Below are 21,795 nucleotides of genomic sequence, written 5' to 3'. Positions count from 1 at the left end.
GTCTTCAGTCAGTTCTGTTTGAAACAAAGAAGCAATCAGTGCATCAGGTCCAACAGCTTTTTCCCTCCTGGAACTGTTTATAGTCTGTAATGATTCACCAGAAAAAACAAGTCAACAACAAATCTGCCTTATCAAAGCCATCAGTCACATCTTGTCTTGGCTCATTTCCTGATCTAATCAAGGTCTCCCAAGTATTTCCTTATGATATCTCCAATCATAAAATCCTTCAGTCATTATCAGTAAAAATATTTCTTTCCGTATTTGGCTTACAGGAATTAGTCAAATCTTTAAAACATTTAGATGAAAATAAGGGACATAGATGTTTAAATCCATGCTCTCTCACACCATGAGTGTCCTGGTGCTCACGTATTTGCCACCCTTGTGCTTGCTGGAGACCTTCCTACTCGCACTGCTCCTCAGTGATCCTGCCTTCAGCCTCATGCTGCTGGGTGCACTGTGTGACACAGTCTTTCCTAGTGGTTTCTCCTCCAACTCCGCTTCCTCCTTGCTGATGTTATGGAGGTTCTGGCAGACACAGGAGCGTTCCGGGGTGGGGGGCTCCCGCCTTGTGCAGAACCACTTCATGGAGCCGTAGAGAAGCTCAGCACAGCTGGAAATCGCTGCTATGACCCCTACGACGAAGTAGAAGCAGAGGAAGACTGTTTTCTCTGCAGGGCGGGAGGTGAAGCAGTCCACTGTGTAGGGGCAAGGAAAGCGGCTGCAGGGGAACTGGGCTTCCACCTTGAAGCCGTACAGGAACCACTGGCCCACCAGAAAGCCAACTTCTGCCAATATGCGGAAGGCCACGTTGACAATGTAAAGCCTCCTGAAACTGAGTTCTTCTCTGTAGTCGTGGTTGCAAATTTGGTCGAATTTGGAGCGGTTGGTCCTCTTGTTATGGTGATGCATGGCATACATGAGGAAAAGCAGGGAAGGTGTGGCGATGAGGACGATGTGAAACACCCAGAATCTGTACTGGGAGATGGGAAAGGCCATGTCGTAGCATACCTGTTTGCAGCCCGGCTGGAGGGTGTTACAGGCAAATTCCTCTTGCTCATCCTCAAACAGGTCACTGGCTACTGTTCCCAGGATCAGTATCCTAAAGACGAGCATGATTAGGAGCCAGAAACGACCCAGCATCGGCGAGTGGGCCTGGAGGCTGTCAAAGAGTCCGCCAAGGAAGCCCCATTCCCCCATGATTGCAGTGCTGTCTTGGGTATGGCTTCTTGAAAGTCTGGAGATCTATGCACCTGTCCTGTCTCACAGCAAATGGTGTCTGTGGTTAAAAAAAAGAAACTAAAATGTGTCTTATTATCTTCAATACGTGACTCATACTGACAGACCAACCGCCAGGTCAAAGGCTTATGTTGCAATGACCTGAAACCAAAAATGAAACATGAATATACCACCTGCAATTACAGTAACTCAAGCATATAATGCAAGAAATAAAACCATAACACTGGTCTATACTAGGTCAGGGTACTCTCTTTCTCTTTAGGTTTAACAGATGACCTTAAGAGACTGGAAGAGAAAGTAGTTGAATCCCACAATGGAATTTCTCAAAAACAGTTATAATAATGAACAATGTAAATCATTTTCAGGGCACAACAGCTATGAATACAGCCTCGATTAGGGTACAAGCTGCAGCTTGTGGAAGCAAACTGGCTGGTTGAGCTACTTGTGGTGTGAAACTGTACTCGGACCGGATTTCAGACAAGCCAATGACAGTAATCTGACAAAACAAGTTCAACCTGGCATTTCATTTACCTGATGCAGAGACGTGAGAAAACCAAAACATCTCTGACAAGCCTTAAAAATCCTGTATCCTTGTTTGTCTTCTCCCTCTCAGAAATGTCCTCCGATAAACCAAATGAAGATTTAAATAAAAATCAAATCTCCATACTAACTTACACTCTCTCCAACTGGCATGTGATTGAGATCTGCCGGGGGTTATTATTGAGAGGGCGGCAACAGTTTAGGAAATTCCTGTTACGTCCTAATCTGTACCCATTAAGAAAGAAGTGATGTTTACCCAAGAGAGGCAAAGTCTTGATGAGCATTTCAAAGAGCTCCCTAAATGGCAGGAAGGGTCTGTTCTAAGCTATGCCACCGGTTTCCCTGATCACAAGGGGCAACATGAGAACATGCAACCTGCATAGACACTGACTCATTGCACATGCAGTGTTCTTCAGTGTGCAATCACCAGCATTAAAATGCATCAGTTTCTATTGAGCTTAGTGGTTCTAGATTTGCTCATTTATGCAAGCAATAAAATTATAATTGCTTCTCAGCGATTGAATGTTTATCTAAAAAAAATAGATAAGATAAATTCTCTATGCCAACTCTCAATGAGAACAAACTGATTTTGAATTAAAAAAAAAGCAAATCTATCCTTTGAAGTGAAAATAAAATGTTACTTACCCATTTCAATTTCCCAATGACCTAATCCCCACTGCACCAGCGTCTCTACCATACTGGTGCAGTGGTACAGATAAACTGAAGATTCTCCCTCCCTTAAACATTTGAGTATTCCTGAGAACCTGACTTGTACAGACAAAATCAGTGACGTTTTACTAGTTGTTAGCCCTTAGGCAATCTTATCATGCAACACACAATTCCAATCACACAACCACTACAAACAAGTTAACTTTATTTTAAGATATAAAAATGAACAGCCATTGAAATATTTACAAGACAAGACAAAACACAAACAAGTGGATTACAAAAGACATTTCAAGAAACCTAAGAGTAAGACTAACACTAGACTTACGCAGGTATAACTGGGTACAACAAATATAAGTTTGTTTTTTTTTGTTTTTAGAACTTCTGCTCTTTGACAGGATACTTGTTTTTCTACAAAGAATAATATTTTTGGGAAATGCAGGGCCATGAAAGTCTAACTGTTTCAAGTGATAAAAGCGAAGCCATATTTAGTCACATGGCACAAACTTTGTATAACTTACTAAAAACCCAATCTTTAATACAAAATCTAAAATATGACCTTAGAGACACTGATTTAGAGAATAAAATTTAATCAGAGTCTGAGTCTGAGTCCAGGTTGTAGGTTACAGGTTTCCGGGCACGTGAGGGCTTGTCCCTTGGTGCCACTGCAACGGGAGACGATTTTTCCTGGTCTGAAATCTGGAAGCTGTCATCGTCAATCCACTTCTTGGGTTTCTACAAAAACAGAGAGAAAATATTCAAGTATAAAAAGGTATTTATACTGACTTGCAATATAAAAAGGTCCATTAACCCCTAAAGTCCTTCTGAAATCAGAGTAAAAACTGACCTTGCTGTTGACAGTTGTTTTGGCCTTGAGGCGTGACATGAGGTTGTCTGAGCTGCTGTCGGAGTCATCACTAACGACCTGTTTCCGTTTGAGAACGGGCTTCGCCTTTGTAACTGGAGCTTTAGCTTCACCCTCAGAGTCACTGGAGTCAAACGAAGGGACCTTCTTGGCAGCCGTGTTGGATGAAGGTTTCGATTTAGAAAGAGCATCCAGGATGGATGGCTGCTTCACATCTACGAGGAATTAACAGGATAAACAAACTATAAATTTGTTTTAGCCACCATGTACTTTAAGTCTCTAATCTACATAAGAAAGATGTGACAAATGTATACAACTACTGTTACAATTTAATATACTACTACTTATTGATACCATTTGATGAGAAATAAATAAAAAACGGGAATATCATAACTTTCAAACTTTAACCATATATCTGCTCTTCCATCGGTGTGACATATAAACCACACTGAGCTGTTCTGAATTCAGCTAAACTGGATAAATACCTGCAGCCTTCTTCTTGGGTGCAGCTGGTTTCTTGGCAGCAGGAGCTTTCTTGGGTGCAGTGTCTTTGGTTTTACGTTGAACTGGAGCCTTGGATGCGGGCACCTGATCATCCGAGGCAGCTGCAGAGCAACACAAAGAGCAAACAATGAAACCTCTGTCCCACAGCCCACATTTCACAAGCTCATCACGACAACTGCATGAAAATACTCACAGCTTGACTTGCTTGAAGCTTGTTTTACTGTTGATTTGCTCTTTGTCACTTTCTTCCTGCACAGAAATGATGAAATTTGATTCAAGTTAATTAAAAAAAACTGGAACACTCGAAGTGAAAGAAGATATTATACATCAAGTTGCCAAACTCACGTGGGTTCTGGGGCTTTGGGAGGCGGGGCTGGCGAGTCCACATCGCTGTCAGCCATGGTGATGGGCTCTGGGACAAAGCTGTCATCATCATCACTGATGGCAGCTTTCCGTTTTGGAGCATCCTTCTTCCCCCAGTCATCAAATTCATTTTCACTGTCTGACATACTGTACTTCACCGCAGCTTAAGAGACAGGAAACAGGATGGTTCGATTTAGAATTCATGAATATTTTAATAAACATTTTAATTAGAAGTTTTCTCATAATAGATAAGTAACCAAACAGCTGTTTGCAAAGATTAGTTAAGGGTCAGTTGACATAAGAGAGCTAATTAGCCTCAGGAAATGCGTTGTATTTTTCTGGAGTGATTACATCTTGCGTGACTGTCTGGGTTTGTATGAGCAAACAAACAGCTGAAACAGAGTCCATTCAAAGTAGGACATCCTTGTTCACAGTGAAAGGAAGCAACTATACATAGATCACACATCTAACTATCCTGATGGTAATCAGGCTCGTCTAGCTGATTCACCTTTAGTTTTGCGCTCAACCCGCTCCCTCGGGGCAACCACTTCCTCTGTTTCCATTTCACTGACGGCAGACAGATGGTCAGACTCATCATCCGACCACGGATTCTTCTTGGGCTTCTTGGAAACCGGTTTGAACTGAAGAGTGCTTTGCTTGCCGCTCTTTGATGCTGCTGCAGAGAAGTGTGTTTCTTAGTAAAGTTTAATAAAAATGCAATGAAGCTTCATTACAGTAGGTCTAAATACAGATAGTACTTAAAGCGCATATCTAAATAAATTAATTTAACCCATTATGTATGATATTAAAGGTTTCCAGTCATTTTGCTGAGTGCTCTCTCTTAATACTAGTGTAGAGTTGTCAATATGCAAACTAAGAGGTTTGTCATTGCGCCTATCTTACTAGGCATGTAAACTTTATATTATTTTACTAGCTCAAGCAGCATTACATGTGACCTGAGTCAATTTGTACTTGCAGTTACTCCACCCCTTTATTACTACTGTAAAATTCTGAAACTGTGGGTAGATACAATAAACACAGTTATGATACACACCCTCATATGTTATCTCTGAAGTACAATATCCTAGAAGTTGATAAAGCTTAAAATGTATAAACAAGATCTGGGTTTTTGTTTTGCTTTGAGGGTTGTGCAAGGAAGGACGTTTAGATTATATATTTTCACAGGGTGGCCACTATCAACCAGTCAAGCTTTATTCTAGATATTACTATAAAGAGCCATTGGTTACTGGTGACAACACTATATTTACTGTATGTAGATGCAGAGAGCTGTGCAATTATGTTTAAAATTATGTTTTGTAATATATTTACTGCACTTTTTTGCATCTTGTTTGATGGAAATATAACTTAAGCTTACAGCAGTCATTCTCACCTTTTTCCTTTGCCTGGGTTTTAGTTTTCTTGCTGAGTCGTGCAGCCAAGCCAATTTCCTCACTTGGCGCAGCATTCTCTGCATCTTCTCCAAACTCCATCTTCATCACCACATCTTCACTCTACAATTACAGAAATTAGGGCATGCAAAATGTTACTTTAATTTGGGTGTGCTGTAGCAAAAAATGCTTAAGATGCAGATAAAAGACTAACTACGAACCCAATAAACATGAGAAGATCATTCTTTTCCAGTGTTATTTATTTAAATTTAACAGCACATACCTTGATTTTCCTTCCTCTCTTGCCTTCTCCTTTCTTAATATCAGCCTTCCTGTTGGCTTCAGCTTTCATGGTGCTGGTAACGCGTGGGATAACACGACGACCCTGCGGTGTGGGCATAGTCTCCTGCTTCACCTTCACCGATTTGCCTTTTCCAGTCCCCTTTTTAACAGGCATGGCGGCACTCTCCTTTTCTTTTGTCTCAATGTTCTGCACACAAGGAACAAGATAAGAAGATGATTGAAATTAGGAAAACCTTTAAGTGACTGAATGTAACAAGAAGCTTGCATCAGTACTAAATATGCATGCTCACGTGGAATTGACAATATGACATGATATATGATATGCCAGTTAGGAAAGTTTCCTTATCTCTTTCTAAAACTATGGTGGAAATACTTTAATTGAGCATATGCGACTGACAAGGTGCACTTATGACGGCATGCAAAGCATAACAAAATGCAGAGCAAATACCTCCAGTTCCTCAGAGAAAGCAGCAAGATCCTCCTTCCAGAGGTCTGCTGGAAGCTTCTTCTTCAGGGTGTTCAGCTCTGTCATCTAAAGAGTAGCAGTTGGGTCAGAAATCGACAAAGTTTGCACAAGATCGACCGATTTAAATTCAAAAGTTTGAAAGCATAGCTGAACATCACACCTTAGCATCCCTCTGTTTGCACAACTCTTCTTTCTTCTCTTTGGTCAAGAACCACATGGGCATGCTCAACAGGTAGTTGTAGTCTGGACCGCTGGCGTCCTCCTTCTCTGCTCCTTCCTCCTCCTCCTCATCCTCCATCTCCTCATTCTAAGAGCATGAATGCAAATACGTGTTAGCGATGAAGCGATGATTATTAAGCATTTTTCATTATGATTCAAAGTGTCCTACCTTCTCTTGAGCCTGTTTCCAAGCCTTGACTGGGTCGGAGTCGTAGCCCATCTGCTGCAGCATGCGAATCAGCTCCTTCTTTGGCTTGTTCTCTACAAGTAGGATGGTATTAATACTTTTAATCAAAGAAAATCACAACACATTCTAGGTCTGCACAACTCTAACCACCAAAATTGCGAATGTCATCGTAAATAGCTATTATTCAACATTTAATTCGATCATTCACTATTAGTAGGCAACAGTGTCAATAAAACTTTGTATTTTATGTCTTTCAAATGAAATTGCAGCAGTGTTGTAACAATCTACTAACCAATGACCAAGGTGCCCTGGATTTTTTCCAGGATGAAGCGGGCCTGGTTGGTGAGTTTAGCACTCTCTGCCCCCAGCATGCCGACCAACCAGTCCTTTCTCAGCACATAGTACTTCATCCTCAACTCAAAGAAGTCCTTGAGAATATCCTGCACAGACTCATACTTCTTCAGGCTGCCCACATGGTCAAACAGAACCTGAAAAGAGAAATACAACAATCAGGTTGAGATTTTAAGAACTACTTGAGATTTTATAGCCAGACTTGATTCAACATCTGTTTCCAGAACATTACATGTGTGGCAGCCATTACCATAGAATTGCAGGTGAGGGGGCTCTGAAGCTTGAAAACTTTGTGGAGGCCAGCAGCCTCTGCCTCCCGCAGCTTCTCTTCCGTCATTTTGATCACAAAGCGCACAGTGGTGTCAGTGTGGTATTCCCTGAAGTCTGTGATCAGAGAAGGGACCTTCTCTGTGCCATTCAACATTGGCTCCAGCACGTTCTCCTTGTAGGTCTAGACCAGAGAGTAACATGAAATTACATATTGGTAATCAAAATGGTCTCAAAAGTCCTTAAAATGAATAAGAATTAATTTTATTTCAGTCTATGTTACAGACAGCCTCAATGCACATGATGAAACTTACTGAATACACCCCTAAGAGGAAGGACAAAGATTCAGTGCTAACCTGTGTCCAGGATTTGACAGGCAATTCAGAGATCTCAATGGTGGTAGAATCGATGATGGCCACCTCTCCACTGTTCATGAACTGGTTATCCATAACATGCTCAATTGTGCCTCTGAAGCCTTTGTAGTTTGGAAGCTAAGGGAGAAAAAGAAAAAGCACCCTTGTCATCTGATTTGTACATCAGAGAACATAAAATAGCGATCTCAGAAAGAAACAACAGCCACTTCCTGTACTCACCATGGGCAGAGGCTCATCACCATTGAGCATACGGTGGATGTTGCTGACGATCTCTCGTACGTTGTAGTTGGGGATCTTGCTGGCCCAGCCAGTGCCGATACCTTCAGCGCCATTCACCAGCACAGTGGGGATGATGGGCATGTACCACTCCGGCTCTACGCGCTGGTTATCATCATAGTTGTACTTGAGCAGGTTGTCATCCACAGATGGGAAAACAAGGCGGGCAAGAGGGCTGAAAAAGTTGTGAGTTAATCACAGAGTAAGTAAACCATTAAATCAACTCCCCCACATTATCAAACTTTTCAAATGTGTGCCGGAGGTCTGTAGCTTTAGATTATTTGTAGTTCTTAAAGGTGACTGCTGACCTAAGCATTGTAAAGATGTATCGAGGGCTGGCAGAGTCCTTTCCACCATGCAACCTGGTTCCAAACTGACCCAGAGGCTGCAACAGGTTCATGTTGTTGCTTCCAACAAAGTTCTGGGCCAAACCAACAATGGTCATCATCAGAGAGATCTGAGAAACAAAATGAAGAATTGGGAAGATTTAATGAACAGTATTCTCAAAGGTGCTAATAATAGTTAGCATTGCTCTAATATTGATTAGCTATGAGAGGCTGTTTTGCATTAATTTTCCTACAAATTAATATTTATCCAACCAGAAATCAAACCAATGTGCTACTACTATTACTAAGACACTGAAAAGAAAAACACAAAGCTTCTTAGAAAGTTCACAAAAAAATCATTGTAAACACTTTTGGGAAATTAGTTCATTCAATCTCACCTCTCCATGGTGGTAGGCTGACATCTCAGCCACTGAGCCAGCCAACTGGGCCACCTTCACCTCCCGCTTGTCATTCCTCTTGAAACAACAGAACAGCACCTTCCTCTGGCCTGGTTTCAGTCCTGACAAACACACAAATGCAAGCGCACATTAGACCACTCTCACAAGTAGCAAGCAGTGTTTCTACAAATGTGTTGTTGATCATAATCACTTTACACACCATCCACCAGGCAGGGGATTGACCTCTCATTGTCAGAGTTGGAGAAAAGTACCAGTTCCTTGTTGACAAAGTCGTTGTAGGAGAGGGACTTAGTGGCCTGACCATACAGGTAGTCCTGTGAAGAGAAGAAAAATACAGTGAAGCTTCATAGAAAACAGCAACAAAGCACATAAAGTCTACTAATTGTTGGGTCAATACCTCTGGCAGGTTGTGCTCCCTGCGCTGGCGCCGGTTGACCATGAAGGTGGTCAGCCACTCTTTACGCTCTTCCACTTTCTTCTTGCTAAAGGCCTGGGTTAAAATAAATAAATAATGCAAGAATCACATATTAATACTCAAACTACTAATCATATTTGATCCAGATAGTTGTAGTTATAGCTATAGATAGATATATAGTGTATCCTGTAATTTGATTACAGGATACACTACAAGGTCTAAAACGTTTTATTAAATTGGCTGAGAAATGAGCCAAACAGATGGGTGACATCTTACAAGGGTGATAGCTTCATCGTCTTCAGGTCCAGCATACTTGAATGGTATACGGTGTCTCTGCATATCAGAGAAGTACTCCTTGGCTTCCTGCGATGTGCTGGTTCCCAAACCTGAATGGACAAAGTCCACAGATGGAGAAAATATATTAGATATAGCCTTATAATGACACATGACTATAACCATGACATTGGTCAGGTATGAAGGGTTGCTTACTTGCCATTTTTACTACCACACAGGGGTTTATAACAAACCTTTGTAGTATTTGATTTTCCAAGATTTGTGGTTGGGCTGGCTATCTTTCCATGCGTTGAATTCAGGGATACTGTAGAAAGACAGCTGAGTTTTCTTGTGAGATACCTAAAGTGACCGAAATAAAAAGTCTGTAATCACTTCATGACGTCTCCCTTTATTTAAATGGTTAACATGTTTAAATAAATGATAATATTAGGACAGAATATGAACATCAAAGAGGAATCATGTTAAGTGTGATTTTTATATAAATGGTAGAACTGCATAAAGTTTTCTATAAAACAACATTCAGTTCTGAGTGTTTGAGGTTTTTGACAGCAGATGGCAGTGTTGTTGCAAATTCTAGCAGACTGTCAGGGCTAGACATCTCCTTTGTTTGACATGATTTGCTATATCCTCAAACCTCAAAATTGTTACTTTCCATAGTCTTTTATAGGTAACTAAATGAATTCAAATAGAACAAGACCTACCAAGACTTCTTCTGAGTTGCTCTAAATAAATAACTTTGTGAGACTATGTACCTTGATGATGGGGGTGATGAACTCTTCCAGGAAGTTGTGGCGCAGCAATGACGGCCAGTTATGGTGAATGAAGTTGATCAGTAGGCCCTTAATGTGGGAGCCATCTTGATCCTGTCACAATCACAGGAATACAGTCCTGTCATTTTAATGTAAGGTAACCTGTAAAACTGATTATCACCTCAACTTGTTTATGTGGCACTGCACCTATTATGAAGTGGATGACAACCTTGACAAGCAGTTTACAAGGTGCTCTATATATTAAAGCAAAGAACAGTTCTAAGATTAAACTGCTGGCCCACCTGATCTGTCATGATCATGATCTTGCCATAGCGCAGACTCTTGAGGGATTCTGGGTCACTGTAGTTCTTCTTGTACTGAAGACCGAGGATCTTAATGATGTTGTTGATTTCCGCGTTCTCCATAATCTGATGAGGAAAAGCAAACAAATTTACTCTCAGCTGTTTGCTGAACTAAATAACAGACAGCTGATGCTAAATATAGTTTTCTCTAATCAAACCCATTGTTTGTGCTCTGAGATACTCTTCATGCATCAGAGTCCATACAAAAATAAATACAACAATACAAAATCTATCTATATGACCCCCCTGGCCCTCAGCACAGAAATATATGCATCTGCCACCTAATGACTATGAGCACAATGCTGGTGGGTCAAACCTGTTTCAGTGAGGCCTCCCGGACGTTGAGCATTTTTCCTCTGAGAGGGAAGACACCATAGCGGTCCCTGCCGACCACTCCCAGCCCAGACACAGCAAGTGTCTTGGCTGAGTCTCCCTCAGTAAGGATCAGTGTGCAGCTGATGGAGTTCTTCCCACCTGCCAGAGAGCATGGTTACTAGAGGAAAATGACAGCTCATTTGCTCTCTCAGGAAGATAGACTGTACTAAAAAGAGAAAGCGAGTGTGGTATACAATACCTGCATCATTGGCATCGTCCAATTTAGGCACCCCTTTGATTTTTGTGTGTTTAACAGCTGAGCATTTTTTGTTGAGCTGGGACTGAGCCTTGAACTTCACCCAGTTCATGATGCTTTCCACAATCCCACAGGATGTGGCCTATAGAGAATAGAACATAAAGAGGAATTAGTGAAAACCCAATGATTACACCTCTGAGGGCCAGAATGCAATGCGAGTGGTTTTTCATTAGCACCTGTTTAATGAACTTGTCACCAAGAGGACAAGTGGATCCAAAGCTCTTCTGCTGCAATGTCATGTTCTCTTTGGTCTGAGAGTCAAAGGTGGGGTTCTCAACCAGGCAATTGACAAACAGCCACATGTGGTTCTTCACCTAGATGGAGAGAGAGTGGAGCATACTCATGCTTTAATACGTTTGGCTGACAGAAAATATTTGGAATATTTTCAACTCAGCTACTCAGTTTCGGCTCAGAAATTATGACAATCACAGAATTTTTGATGTAAGGTTACAATAAGATGACTGCACCTGGAAAGGCTTGACGGCCACCCCAGCTTTATTCTTCTTCTTCACCACTTCAATGAGCTTGCCAACCACCTGGTCAGCAACATAGTCGATGTGCCTCCCTCCCTGAGGTCCACAGGACAAACATAAGATCCCATTTACAGAATAAATGTCATAAGTCTTAATCATAGTGACACAAAGTGGCTGGGAGAGCAGCCAAACTTGTACTTAGCTGCCAAAGGTACCTGGCCTACTAGTTTAGTCTGCCTTAAAACGCTTCATGGCTGCTCTAAGATGAAAATTTAAACAGGCCTGACAAAATAAGATTAAAATTAAAATTGACGCTCAGTATTCCAACAGACTACTTAAAAAATTAAACAATTGGTTTGGAATGGAGGTCACAACCCACACTCAATCATTTTGTTACACACATATGCATACAATAAATGCACTACAAACGATCTAATACACTGACATTACCTTGGTCGTAGCAATGCTGTTGACAAAGCTGACTTGCTGGAAACCTTTCTCGCTCATGGTAAGGCAGACCTCCCAACGGTTGTTGACGATCTCATGGACCACAGTGAGGCTATTGCCGACTTCGTCCACCTTGTCCTTCAGATACATGTCCACGTAGCTACGGAAACCTGCAATCTGAGTACAAAAGCGGTTGTCTTAAAAAAAGAAATCTGGCTTATGCAATCTGTAAAATCATCAAGTTAAAACTCAGTAGGTAGGCAATTAAAATGATATAAAATAAATGCGGTTATTCCTGTTTGTACCATTTGAAATCCTAACTCCAAGATTAAAGCCATGTAAAAGTTGAAGATCTAAAACAAAGGCTTTGGGAAATTCCATAATAACAGTCTAAATGCTAAGAAAAAAGCTAATAAAATAATCAAGTTTGTGGAAGCCATCTATACATTTTTTGACAGTGTTTGAGGTTAATTTTGAATCTAACTAACAATATTTGAAAGGACAAATAAACCCCATTTCTTATATAGTAAGAGATGGCTGATAGATAGGTGGTTGGCAGAAAGCAACAGGCAAGTGAGAGACAGAAAAGTGAAAGGGCACGGTAACTTACTGGCAGCCTTTTGCCGTTGAACTCCACACGGACGCCCTTTGAGACTCCGGCAATGTCGTAAGCCCTCCTGGTCATCAGAGCCACAGTATCTTTGTCCAGGGTGCTCATTTTAAACTTGGGCAGATCTGGCCTGAAGGTGATGCAAGTGTATTCTTCTCCGTTAAAGGGTTTGATGATAGAATCCCCCGTCCTGCCCATGTTGTCATACCAAGTCTGTGGAAAACATGGATGTACTGTAGTGTGATATATTCCTTATAAAATACAATGGTTACAAAAGTATATCTGTGGTTTTTGCCTCCCTCCTACCTGCTTGAAAACCTTCTTTGACTCTTTACAGGCAGTCTCTACAGTGAACTTTGTGCTAAAGATGTTGCAAAGCTTAGCACCATATCCATTGCGTCCACCTGAAGAACAAGTATTGGTATGAAGATGTGGGTTAGAAAACAAAGTCTACTGATTTAAGACATAATGTGGCTTTTTTTTGGTATCTGGGATGTTAAAACTAAACTTTTAGAATAGAGGCTATGTTATTATTTACTATCTAATTATTCAAACCCACCAGTGACTTTCTTCTCGTCATCATCATAGTTACTGGAGGTGAGGAGCTGTCCGAAGATGAGAGCAGGCACATAGACCTTCTCCACCTTGTGCTCCACCACAGGAATACCCTTCCCATTATTCCATACACTGATGGTGTTGTTTTCTCTAAAGGAAAGATGTACACACACACACATTTAATCTTGTGCTTGTGTGATCCAGGTGGGCTGGATGTGAGCTGGGGCAAGTTTGGTTAGGGTTAGCAAAAGGAAACCCTGGTAGGATTAGAAGATATTATTTTGAGATTAATTGGTTGTACAATATAAACCTTTACTCACACATCAATGCTGACTTTGATGCAAGACATCTTATTATCCCTCTGTTTATTGTCAGCTGCATTTACTGTTGGGGAAATTAAGGAAAAACAAATTATTGCTTCAGTATGGTAGACCCACAATGGGGTGCCCAACATTTTTTCTGTCCATATAAAATTATGAAAGCCATTTACTCACCAAGGATCTCATCAAAAATCTTGTAAAGCCCGGGCACAAACGTCACATCACGGCAGTTCAGTCCAACATCCTCATCATACACCCACATTTGCTGAGGAAAGAAGTCAATTAGTGACTAAAAAGACCATGCATAAATCTGTATAATTTATTCTTCCAATCAGCATTCTGCAACTCTGCAGGGAGAGCAAAATCCATTCTGAAAATATACAAAATAACCCATCCCCACATGGGAAATAAATGAGGGTTCATTAGAGAAGCCATGAATTTCAAAGACATTGTTTTGTGACTTCTTACTTGGGTGACAGGCTCTACAGAGCCTATGTAGGAGTCTGGTCGGAGCAAAATGTGCTCCAACTGCGTCTTCTTCTGGTAGATCCTCTCCACTGAGAGCCGCTTCGGATCTTTCTTCGTCTTTTCCATCGGCTTGTTTTCGAAGAAGTTCTGGTGCAAATGACAGTTATCTTTTATGTGATTTTCCTTGAATTGCAGTCAAGACTACAGTAGGGGTTATACTGTTTGTGTTACAGGTAATCTCCACACAATGATCAACAACAACTGAAGAGCCACTTGTTCAAACCGCGTCACATTGTTGTAATTACTTAAATCTTTTATTGTAGACATAACAGGAAACAATGTAAACAATCAGTACATGGTCTACAAAATACCACATTGAAGTTCTTGGGATCTGATTTCACTGGGTTGCTAAAATACACTTCAGAGAGGCAGCTATTTAAGACTGGGTTTGCTCATTGCCACTTTTCTTTTACAAAATGTAGATTTTTTTAATTACAAATGGAAATAACAAATGTACTTCACACTATCTACCTTTGAAACGCTGCTGACCAAATACGTCATGCTTGTATACTTACAAACTTTAGATTTTTAAGAGTCATTAAAAGTGATATTGTTGTATTTTGAGTGAAGTACCCCGGGGTCCTCCGGAGTAACTACGTTAACTACAGCATTAACGTAAGCTAAGCAGTTTTGGGTGTGCAACGCCATGGTTCTCATAGACGGGTACAGTTAACGTTATTTCTTAAGTGGTATAAGAAGAGACGTAACGTTAGTTAACCAGCCAAATGGATCATAACATTAACACGGTTTCTGCAAATGTAGGTGAAGTTATTGGCCTACATCACATCTGGTGTTAAGCCATGTGTCTGGGAGGGGAGTTAATGCGTTACTAGCAGGGGCACAACAAACATTGACATTTTCCTAACTACTGCAATTTTGCATAATGCATTTTAGCGTTTTAACAACACACGCCATTACGTTAAATGTCGATATTTTATGTTGTAACAAGTAGCTAAACCATGTTAGCTCGCTAACTTGAACCGTTGCGAAGTTTTACCGTAGCTAGCACGAGCAGTATCTGCAAAACAGCAAACATCAAAGCGACAGTAAAAGTTACCTTCAGTGGTTCCGCCATTCTTCTTTTATTTGATGCTAAACCCTGGTGCTTCCAGTTACTTACAGACGGTGTTTCTGACTGACCCTAGCTAACCTGGCTGCACTGAAACGTATCGTCGCTGAGTTTGAAAATTCAAACCTTGGAGCAAGCCTCTCGCGCCAGCTGTATTGACCAATCAAACGGAGGGCCGTCTGACGTTTGCCTCCAGTGAGGGAACTAAACAACCAATCACCGAGGGTTGAAGAAGCGAGAGCCCGCCTACGTGTTTTTCGGCCAATCAGCTTCCCGAGAGACAAAAGAATAGAACACTTGGTCGGAAGTAGATAAATGTTTATAAATATTTGTCATGTAAAACCAGGGGGGGAAGAGATGGGAAGTGGAGCTAAGTATTTTGTGATTATTCTTCATAAAACTGTCAATTCTATTGCGTTTAAGCAATAATTGTGGAAATGTGAAAACAAACATTATTTATGTTGTAAACTTTTGATTAAATAATTGAATTGCGTCCAATAACACCCACTATTAGCCTATTACCTGCTTAGGTCTATTATGGACAGCTAATACATAGCACATATTGCATTTATAATGTCACTGAGTATATTAGTGAGTTGTTGTTATTAAAGTGCTGACTTTGAGCTTTAAAGAGGTTTGGAGATGATTATTGGGTGAGTCATAGACCATTTACCCTTGGGGGTATGTATAAAATGGCTGCACTTTCCACTGGATATTGATGTTAACACAGTATAACCTAATAGTCAGCACTATAACCTCATGTATTGTTTCATTTGCTGCACTATACTGTACATAGACGGTGGCCACATGGCTTAAAAATGGAAATTCAGAGGCCCCTTTTTGTCTTTCAGAAGTTTTAACTGGGTCATATTAAAAGCAAACTTTCATTAAAGAACTGCTATGCCTCATCAAGTTACTGAACAGATTCTGACTCATATAATAATTAAAAAGACATTAAGCTAAAATGCGTGTTTTTAATATCCTCCAAATTATTTGATGTTATTACATCCACTGTTTTGTATGACAGTTGAGAGAGAGAGAGAGAGAGAGATGAACATTAATAGTGCACAAAGTGATCCTTTACTTTTTGTCACGAGTAACATGGCTCAGAGAGTACTAATGAGTTTGGGGTTAGACTAAATATCATCAGTCTGTATGTCCTCAGGTCCCTCCATATCATTTTATTTGGTTAGCAACTCATTGGCCTGTCTTCATTGGTATAATATGCAAGCTATAGCACTCTTAGGAAATCTTTACCATGTTCTTTGAAGCCTGATAGCTGTATAATCCCGCAGTAATTACAGAGATAAGAGAAACTGTGATATTCACAGCTGCATAATTTCATTCAGGATTCATAGAGCCAAGGGAAGCTGCAATATTCAACATCTGTGCACGTCCCATCTTATTTACATCTTGTCCTGAAGCTACACCTGCAAAGTCAGCCAATAATTTAACACCTTTCTGAAAAGTCAAGTGTGCATCAGTACTCAAGGTACTTGTATCAGCCAAGGTACAGCAGGTGACAGCTGCTTCTCGAACACAAGAGAAAATACTCTGACTCCTACTCATCTTGACAGATGTACAATAACAAGGAAACATCCAAATGAAGGCTCTTTGATTTACAGCAGTCATTCATATAGTTCAAGATATTTATTCATAATAACAACAGAACTTAAGGTACATTTGATACTGGCTGATTGTGTCGCCCAGATGGTTCAGACAAACAAGCAGTCACCACAATAAGCTCATCATTGATGAGATCCAGGTCTGTGTGTGTGTGTGTGTATATATTGTGTCTTTCCCTCAACCAGCTGAAGAGAAGAAATGGGAGAACATGCCATTCCAAATTGGGAGGAAAAAGGCAAAGAAGCACAGTCATTTTCTCAGTGTTGCCTAATGATGATATGTTCTTTATTTGTACTTTTTGGCCACTTGGAGTAGAAACCATTGCTATCTGTGTGAATGTACAAATGTACAAAAATGACTTGCAAAAATGTTCTGTAATGTTTTCTGGGAGTGCAGTGTTCCCTTTTTCCCAACGTGTTCAATTTCAATTTGCTTCATTTATCAATATTCTCTCCCCCTGCCTCTCTCATTTCCTCCAATCTCTTTGTCACACACGCATACACACTGTACATGATAGCTGCCTAAAAGCTATTTAGTGGTTAATGGGTTTATCTCCCCAGAAGTGTGCCGCTTTGGTTTCATGATAGCCCTCAGCTGATGTGTTTTTGCAGCTATGTATCATCATGCAGAGCTTTCCTTCGTGTCTTATGTGTTCAGCTAATGTAAAGATATTAAAAAGTGCAGGATTTAAGAAAGCAGAGGAAAGACAGATTAAGTTTTATTCAGTACTAAGCAAACATGGGCTTTTACATTTCTAGTCTGGTAGCTATCAGTCAATGGAAATGCAGTAACCTGATTTATCTAATGGTTCTACCATTCTTATCTGTCTTCCTCTGCTATGCTGCCCACTCATCTGACCTTGGCATGATAATAATAGGGCTCAGGAGCTTGAGCTGTGGTTCAGTAGATGTAGTGGAGTTTATGTACACAGATACACCCACACCTGCACACATGAATGAAAGTGCAAACACACATTACAGTTTGATTTTGCACTTTTTTATCCCCAACTGGGAAGAATGACTGATCTCCTTTTAAGAAATATAAGAGAATGTGCCAGCTGCCCTCATCCTTTTTTTGGGAAGGGATTGGATATGCTACCTTCAAAATAGAATATGTTTGATTCCTTTGTACCTGACAAAGAGAGAGAGAGACAATTTCGGCTAAAAATTTGGTACTTTTCTAAACCTACAATAACTGTGACAGGGAGCAGTGTTGAGAGTTTCTTGGGAGATAGAATTTACTGTTACCTTCAAAAGATATCCCATCACCTCAATAAATCTATAATCAGAAGCATAATCTAAATGATTATCTGAACACAAACTAATCTCAGATTGTGCTACCATATTAAGGGAGTAGTTTAAGATTTTGGGAAGTACCCATATTTGTTTTATTACTGACATTTAGACATTTAGGAGGATCTATTGGCAGAAATGGAATATAGTAGGTTTTCTGTATTGTATAATAACCTGAAAATAAGAATCGCTGTGTGTTTTTGTTAACTTAGAAGGAGCTGTTTTTATGAGCTTGGAGGGGAAGGGTGAAGCAAGTTAGTTGCAATCTGCAACTACACCACTAGATGCCACTAAATTCTACATACTAGACCTTTAAATATAAAGCTACAGCCAGAAAACAGTTTTAGTTTAGCTTAAAACAAAGGGGAAACAGCAAGCCTGGCTCCGTTCAAAGGATACAAACTCAGCCTTCCAGGACACCGATTAACATGTTGTATCTCATTCAATAAATTCATACAAAAACTCAACTGTAAAAACAACAATTTGTAGTTTACAAAGGTTTTTATTCTGGCTCCCTGGCTACATCACCACAGCATCCCAAATGACTGTGCCCGTAGTAATAAAAGCAAATAAAAGCATAAAAGCTTTCTCCATAATTTTGAGTTCTTTTAATACATTAAAAGCATTACAGAATTAGCATTAAGTAGTACTAGTAGTATTAGCAAGTGTATGTCTGGCTGATATTTTTTTCAAAAAGTAGTCATTTTAAATGTATCTATGTTCAGAGTACATAATCACAATTACATATTTTTGTTTTGCCACTATGTCATTACTATTCTAACACTGTAATACACTCACACACAGGCTTCCTCTTATAGAGCACTAGTGGGCAGTTTGAATCAGGGAATACTAAAGTACTTAACATCCAAAAATAGTCACCCATCTGAAGTTAGTGAGAGACGTTAACAGTAGATGGACACCCGTGCTCTCAGTACCACCTGCTTTCCTGTTTATTTATTGATGACCCTGTGTTTTCTGAGGCCTGATACAGCTTGACTGTTGGGGAAGTGGGAGAGAAAGAAACTTGATGTGTCATAGATCTGTTGATAGCTGTCTAAAGGGGCTGTTTGGTGCAGCTTGATGTCCTGTGTCATACAAGGATAGTGCTGCTTTGGTGACAGGTAAACAACTGCTGCTTCCAACTGAGCACTCGACAGGTACGTCAGAGCTTGTTCCAGAAGTGAACTTCGGTTGTGTAAAAGATATATCAGTTGACTGGTCTACAGTGATGACGATGATTTTCTACGTGCATATTTTTTCTTCATTTTGGCTTCCCATCCACCAAAGATAATATGAGTTGACCATCAGACTTTTTTTTCTTGAAAATACAATGGATAAATTTAGTTAATTTAAAATCTTAGACAGTTTATAATTATTGTTTTGGACATACATGCACTTTACTGGCTCAAATTTGGGACTACTTTAGCCTGATACTCAGCCTGAATTTTCATTACTTGATCTTAAAGGGACAGGAATTTAGTAAAATACACTTATTTGCCTTTTTGTTGTCGTGACATCAGATGATCTATATATCTCTCATAACCAGTCCATTAAAAATTAAATAGACAAACAAGATATAACACGTGAATCTTGCAAGTGTGTGAGCTTTACACGTGTGAGGTGGTGGTAGGCTGCTTAGTTTTACTGTATCACTGTAACCATCTCCTAGTTGTAACTGCAGATTAACGTACATACACCAGAGTGGTATTGATTGTCTAATTTAACTATCAGCAAGACAGAGAAGTAAGCATATTCCCCAAAATATAGAACTATTTCTTTAAAAAGGTATTGTTAAGGAATCTTACATCAGTCAAAATTCATCGATGTTTCAACTTGAGTCTTTAACCCAAAATGTCTATACAGGGTGTTCTTTGAGAAGTCAATGTTAGAGCTAGAGATGTGTGTTCTCACCTGGAGTTTGCTCCATTATGAGTTTGCCTAAGTGAATTCGCTTGAGTTCACCCCACTGTTTCTGAGTAATTATTTCCTAGCAAAGACTAGTCCCATTTCATCCCGTGGGTGATCGGCAGGAAGTAGAGCATGTAGAGCGTAATGAGCCTACTGATATGAAAACACTCAACTAAAATGAAATAATGATGAAAAAGACAAATATTTAAAAGATGAAATTTCTGCTTCATGTTCACTGTGGGCATTCAGCTCAGGCAATTTCCAGGTGTGTGACAGATTAAATGACTGGCAGCAAACTGTTAAAGGTAGAAAAAAACAGATCTCAATATCCTAAACTAATCTGACTTTTTGCAGATGCTCCAAGGAAAAATATAAATGAGAAGAGCAACATGGCAACTAAAAATCACTGGTAATATTCTTTAAGGTTCTTGTGAATATTTAAACCTTTAATATTACTAGAAGTACTACTATAACCTTTGCAGAAATGCAAAAAGGGAAGTAAATAGCATCTACAGTAAATCTCTAACATTTATAGCTTTGAAAGACAGTTTCTATTCACTTTCTGGGTCATGTTTTGAACATCACATTTCCAGCAGTGTCCTTGGAGGTCCAAAACATGACCTTTAAGGTGAACACCCCTCCCCAGCTGTCATTGTGAATATGTCTGAGAAACACAATGAAGCACTAAGAATTATTAATTACTTTAAAAGGGCAGTGGAAAACGGCATCAACCACCTCTATCCTGTGTTGGCAGCCAACTCCAGGCGGCTACAACAACTTAACATTTAAGATGCCATACATCACAATCAGTGACGCCACTTAGTTGATTGCTTACACCTGCATTAAGAAGGTGTTTCTCAAACATAACAGCTATTAATTGGAGGAATAGAACATCTTAGGTACACAGTATGCAGAGCAAGTACTGTATTTTCAAATTTTAAAAACACTTTTTGTTTAGCAAGGCCACACTTAATATGGATTCAACAAAGGAAGCAGACTGGATTAACACACTTCATCAGCTGGCGGTGTGAAATATAGAGTGCCATGACCTCAATAGTATTGACTGAGATAGGGGTCAATGTATGCGTAAATCCTTCCTGTGCATGCATCAGTCAGGGTCAGGCACCATTAAGTTCCCTATTAGCCTAGTCAGCCCTGACATGGTAGCTCCAAACCTTTTCTCCTTGTGACCACTTAATATGAAGCAGGGTCAACTTGCGAGCTCCTGTCATAGAGTATATATCTTCTGAGATCATCCTGGTGTTTTTTTGTCGTCACACTGACTGACTCAATGATTTTTAGCCATGCTAGCAGTATGGCTTTATGAATGGCAGTGTTGGTGTTGGTCTCGACTGAAATATCTCAACAACTAAAGGATGGATCGCTATGAGATTTTGTACACATTTTGATGTTCCCCAGAGCATAAAGCTAGCAAACTTTGCTGAGCGTTCCTTTTGTGCCACCATGAGACTGACATTTTTGATTCTGAATGAAATATCTCCACAACATGGTGGCTCAGTGGTTAGCACTGCTGCCTCACAGCAAGAAGGACCTGGTATTTCCATGCAGAGTCTGCATGTTCTACTTGTGTTAGTGTGGGTTTCCTCCCACCATCAAAACATGTATGTCAGGCACCTGGTTAGCTCAGTCGGTAGAGCTGGTGACCCATATATGGAGTTGCTGCAGCGTCCCAGGTTCGAGTCTGACCTGCGGCCCTTTGCTGTGTGTCATCCCCTCTCTCTCTACCCACCTTTCCTGTCTCTCTA

General features: G+C 40.2%; 2 protein-coding genes across 3 annotated transcripts; both read right to left on the bottom strand.

Annotated features, from left to right (window-relative positions):
- Positions 1 to 13: 13 nt before the first annotated feature.
- Positions 14 to 1,368, bottom strand: LOC118332309 (gap junction delta-3 protein-like). Its single transcript, XM_035667527.1, has one exon. The coding sequence runs from the start codon at positions 1,195 to 1,197 to the stop codon at positions 340 to 342; it is 858 nt and encodes a 285-aa protein (XP_035523420.1). The 5' UTR covers positions 1,198 to 1,368; the 3' UTR covers positions 14 to 339.
- A 1,265-nt stretch (positions 1,369 to 2,633) lies between these two features.
- On the bottom strand, positions 2,634 to 15,310 carry top2a (DNA topoisomerase II alpha). 2 transcript variants are annotated; one of them, XM_035672247.1, is made up of 35 exons: positions 15,192 to 15,310; positions 14,075 to 14,221; positions 13,781 to 13,871; positions 13,607 to 13,670; positions 13,291 to 13,436; positions 13,038 to 13,135; positions 12,732 to 12,944; positions 12,125 to 12,298; positions 11,669 to 11,770; positions 11,378 to 11,515; positions 11,145 to 11,283; positions 10,887 to 11,044; positions 10,511 to 10,636; positions 10,212 to 10,322; positions 9,693 to 9,798; positions 9,442 to 9,551; positions 9,148 to 9,240; positions 8,950 to 9,064; positions 8,730 to 8,851; positions 8,314 to 8,462; positions 7,949 to 8,180; positions 7,712 to 7,846; positions 7,339 to 7,539; positions 7,030 to 7,225; positions 6,720 to 6,811; positions 6,492 to 6,638; positions 6,314 to 6,397; positions 5,846 to 6,052; positions 5,565 to 5,685; positions 4,683 to 4,850; positions 4,157 to 4,337; positions 4,005 to 4,060; positions 3,793 to 3,912; positions 3,290 to 3,522; positions 2,634 to 3,177 (listed from the first exon to the last, which is right to left on the bottom strand). In XM_035672247.1, the coding sequence occupies exons 1-35, from the start codon at positions 15,207 to 15,209 to the stop codon at positions 3,031 to 3,033; spliced, it is 4,740 nt and encodes a 1,579-aa protein (XP_035528140.1). In that variant the 5' UTR covers positions 15,210 to 15,310; the 3' UTR covers positions 2,634 to 3,030. The 2 variants fall into 2 exon arrangements, with proteins under 2 accessions (XP_035528140.1, XP_035528149.1); XM_035672256.1 differs by having other exon boundaries at positions 4,683 to 4,847.
- Positions 15,311 to 21,795: the final 6,485 nt, after the last annotated feature.

Source organism: Morone saxatilis, unplaced genomic scaffold (assembly GCF_004916995.1).
Source record: "Morone saxatilis isolate NCDOM2014 unplaced genomic scaffold, NCSU_SB_2.0 Contig1, whole genome shotgun sequence".
In the NCBI taxonomy this organism is placed as follows: domain Eukaryota; kingdom Metazoa; phylum Chordata; class Actinopteri; family Moronidae; genus Morone; species Morone saxatilis.
Note: the sequence above shows the minus strand (reverse complement) of the source record. Positions and strands in the feature narration are given on the sequence as shown.

Excerpts from the sequence above, each read along its gene's own strand:
- LOC118332309 (XM_035667527.1), bottom strand. The coding sequence starts at position 1,197 with ATGGGGGAATGGGGCTTCCTTGGCGGACTCTTTGACAGCCTCCAGGCC.
- top2a (XM_035672247.1), bottom strand. Across the intron at positions 10,637-10,886 it reads GGGAGGCCTCACTGAAACAG|ATTATGGAGAACGCGGAAAT; the intron begins GTTTGACCCACC and ends TTTCCTCATCAG. Across the intron at positions 4,061-4,156 it reads CCCAAAGCCCCAGAACCCAC|GAAGAAAGTGACAAAGAGCA; the intron begins GTGAGTTTGGCA and ends ATTTCTGTGCAG.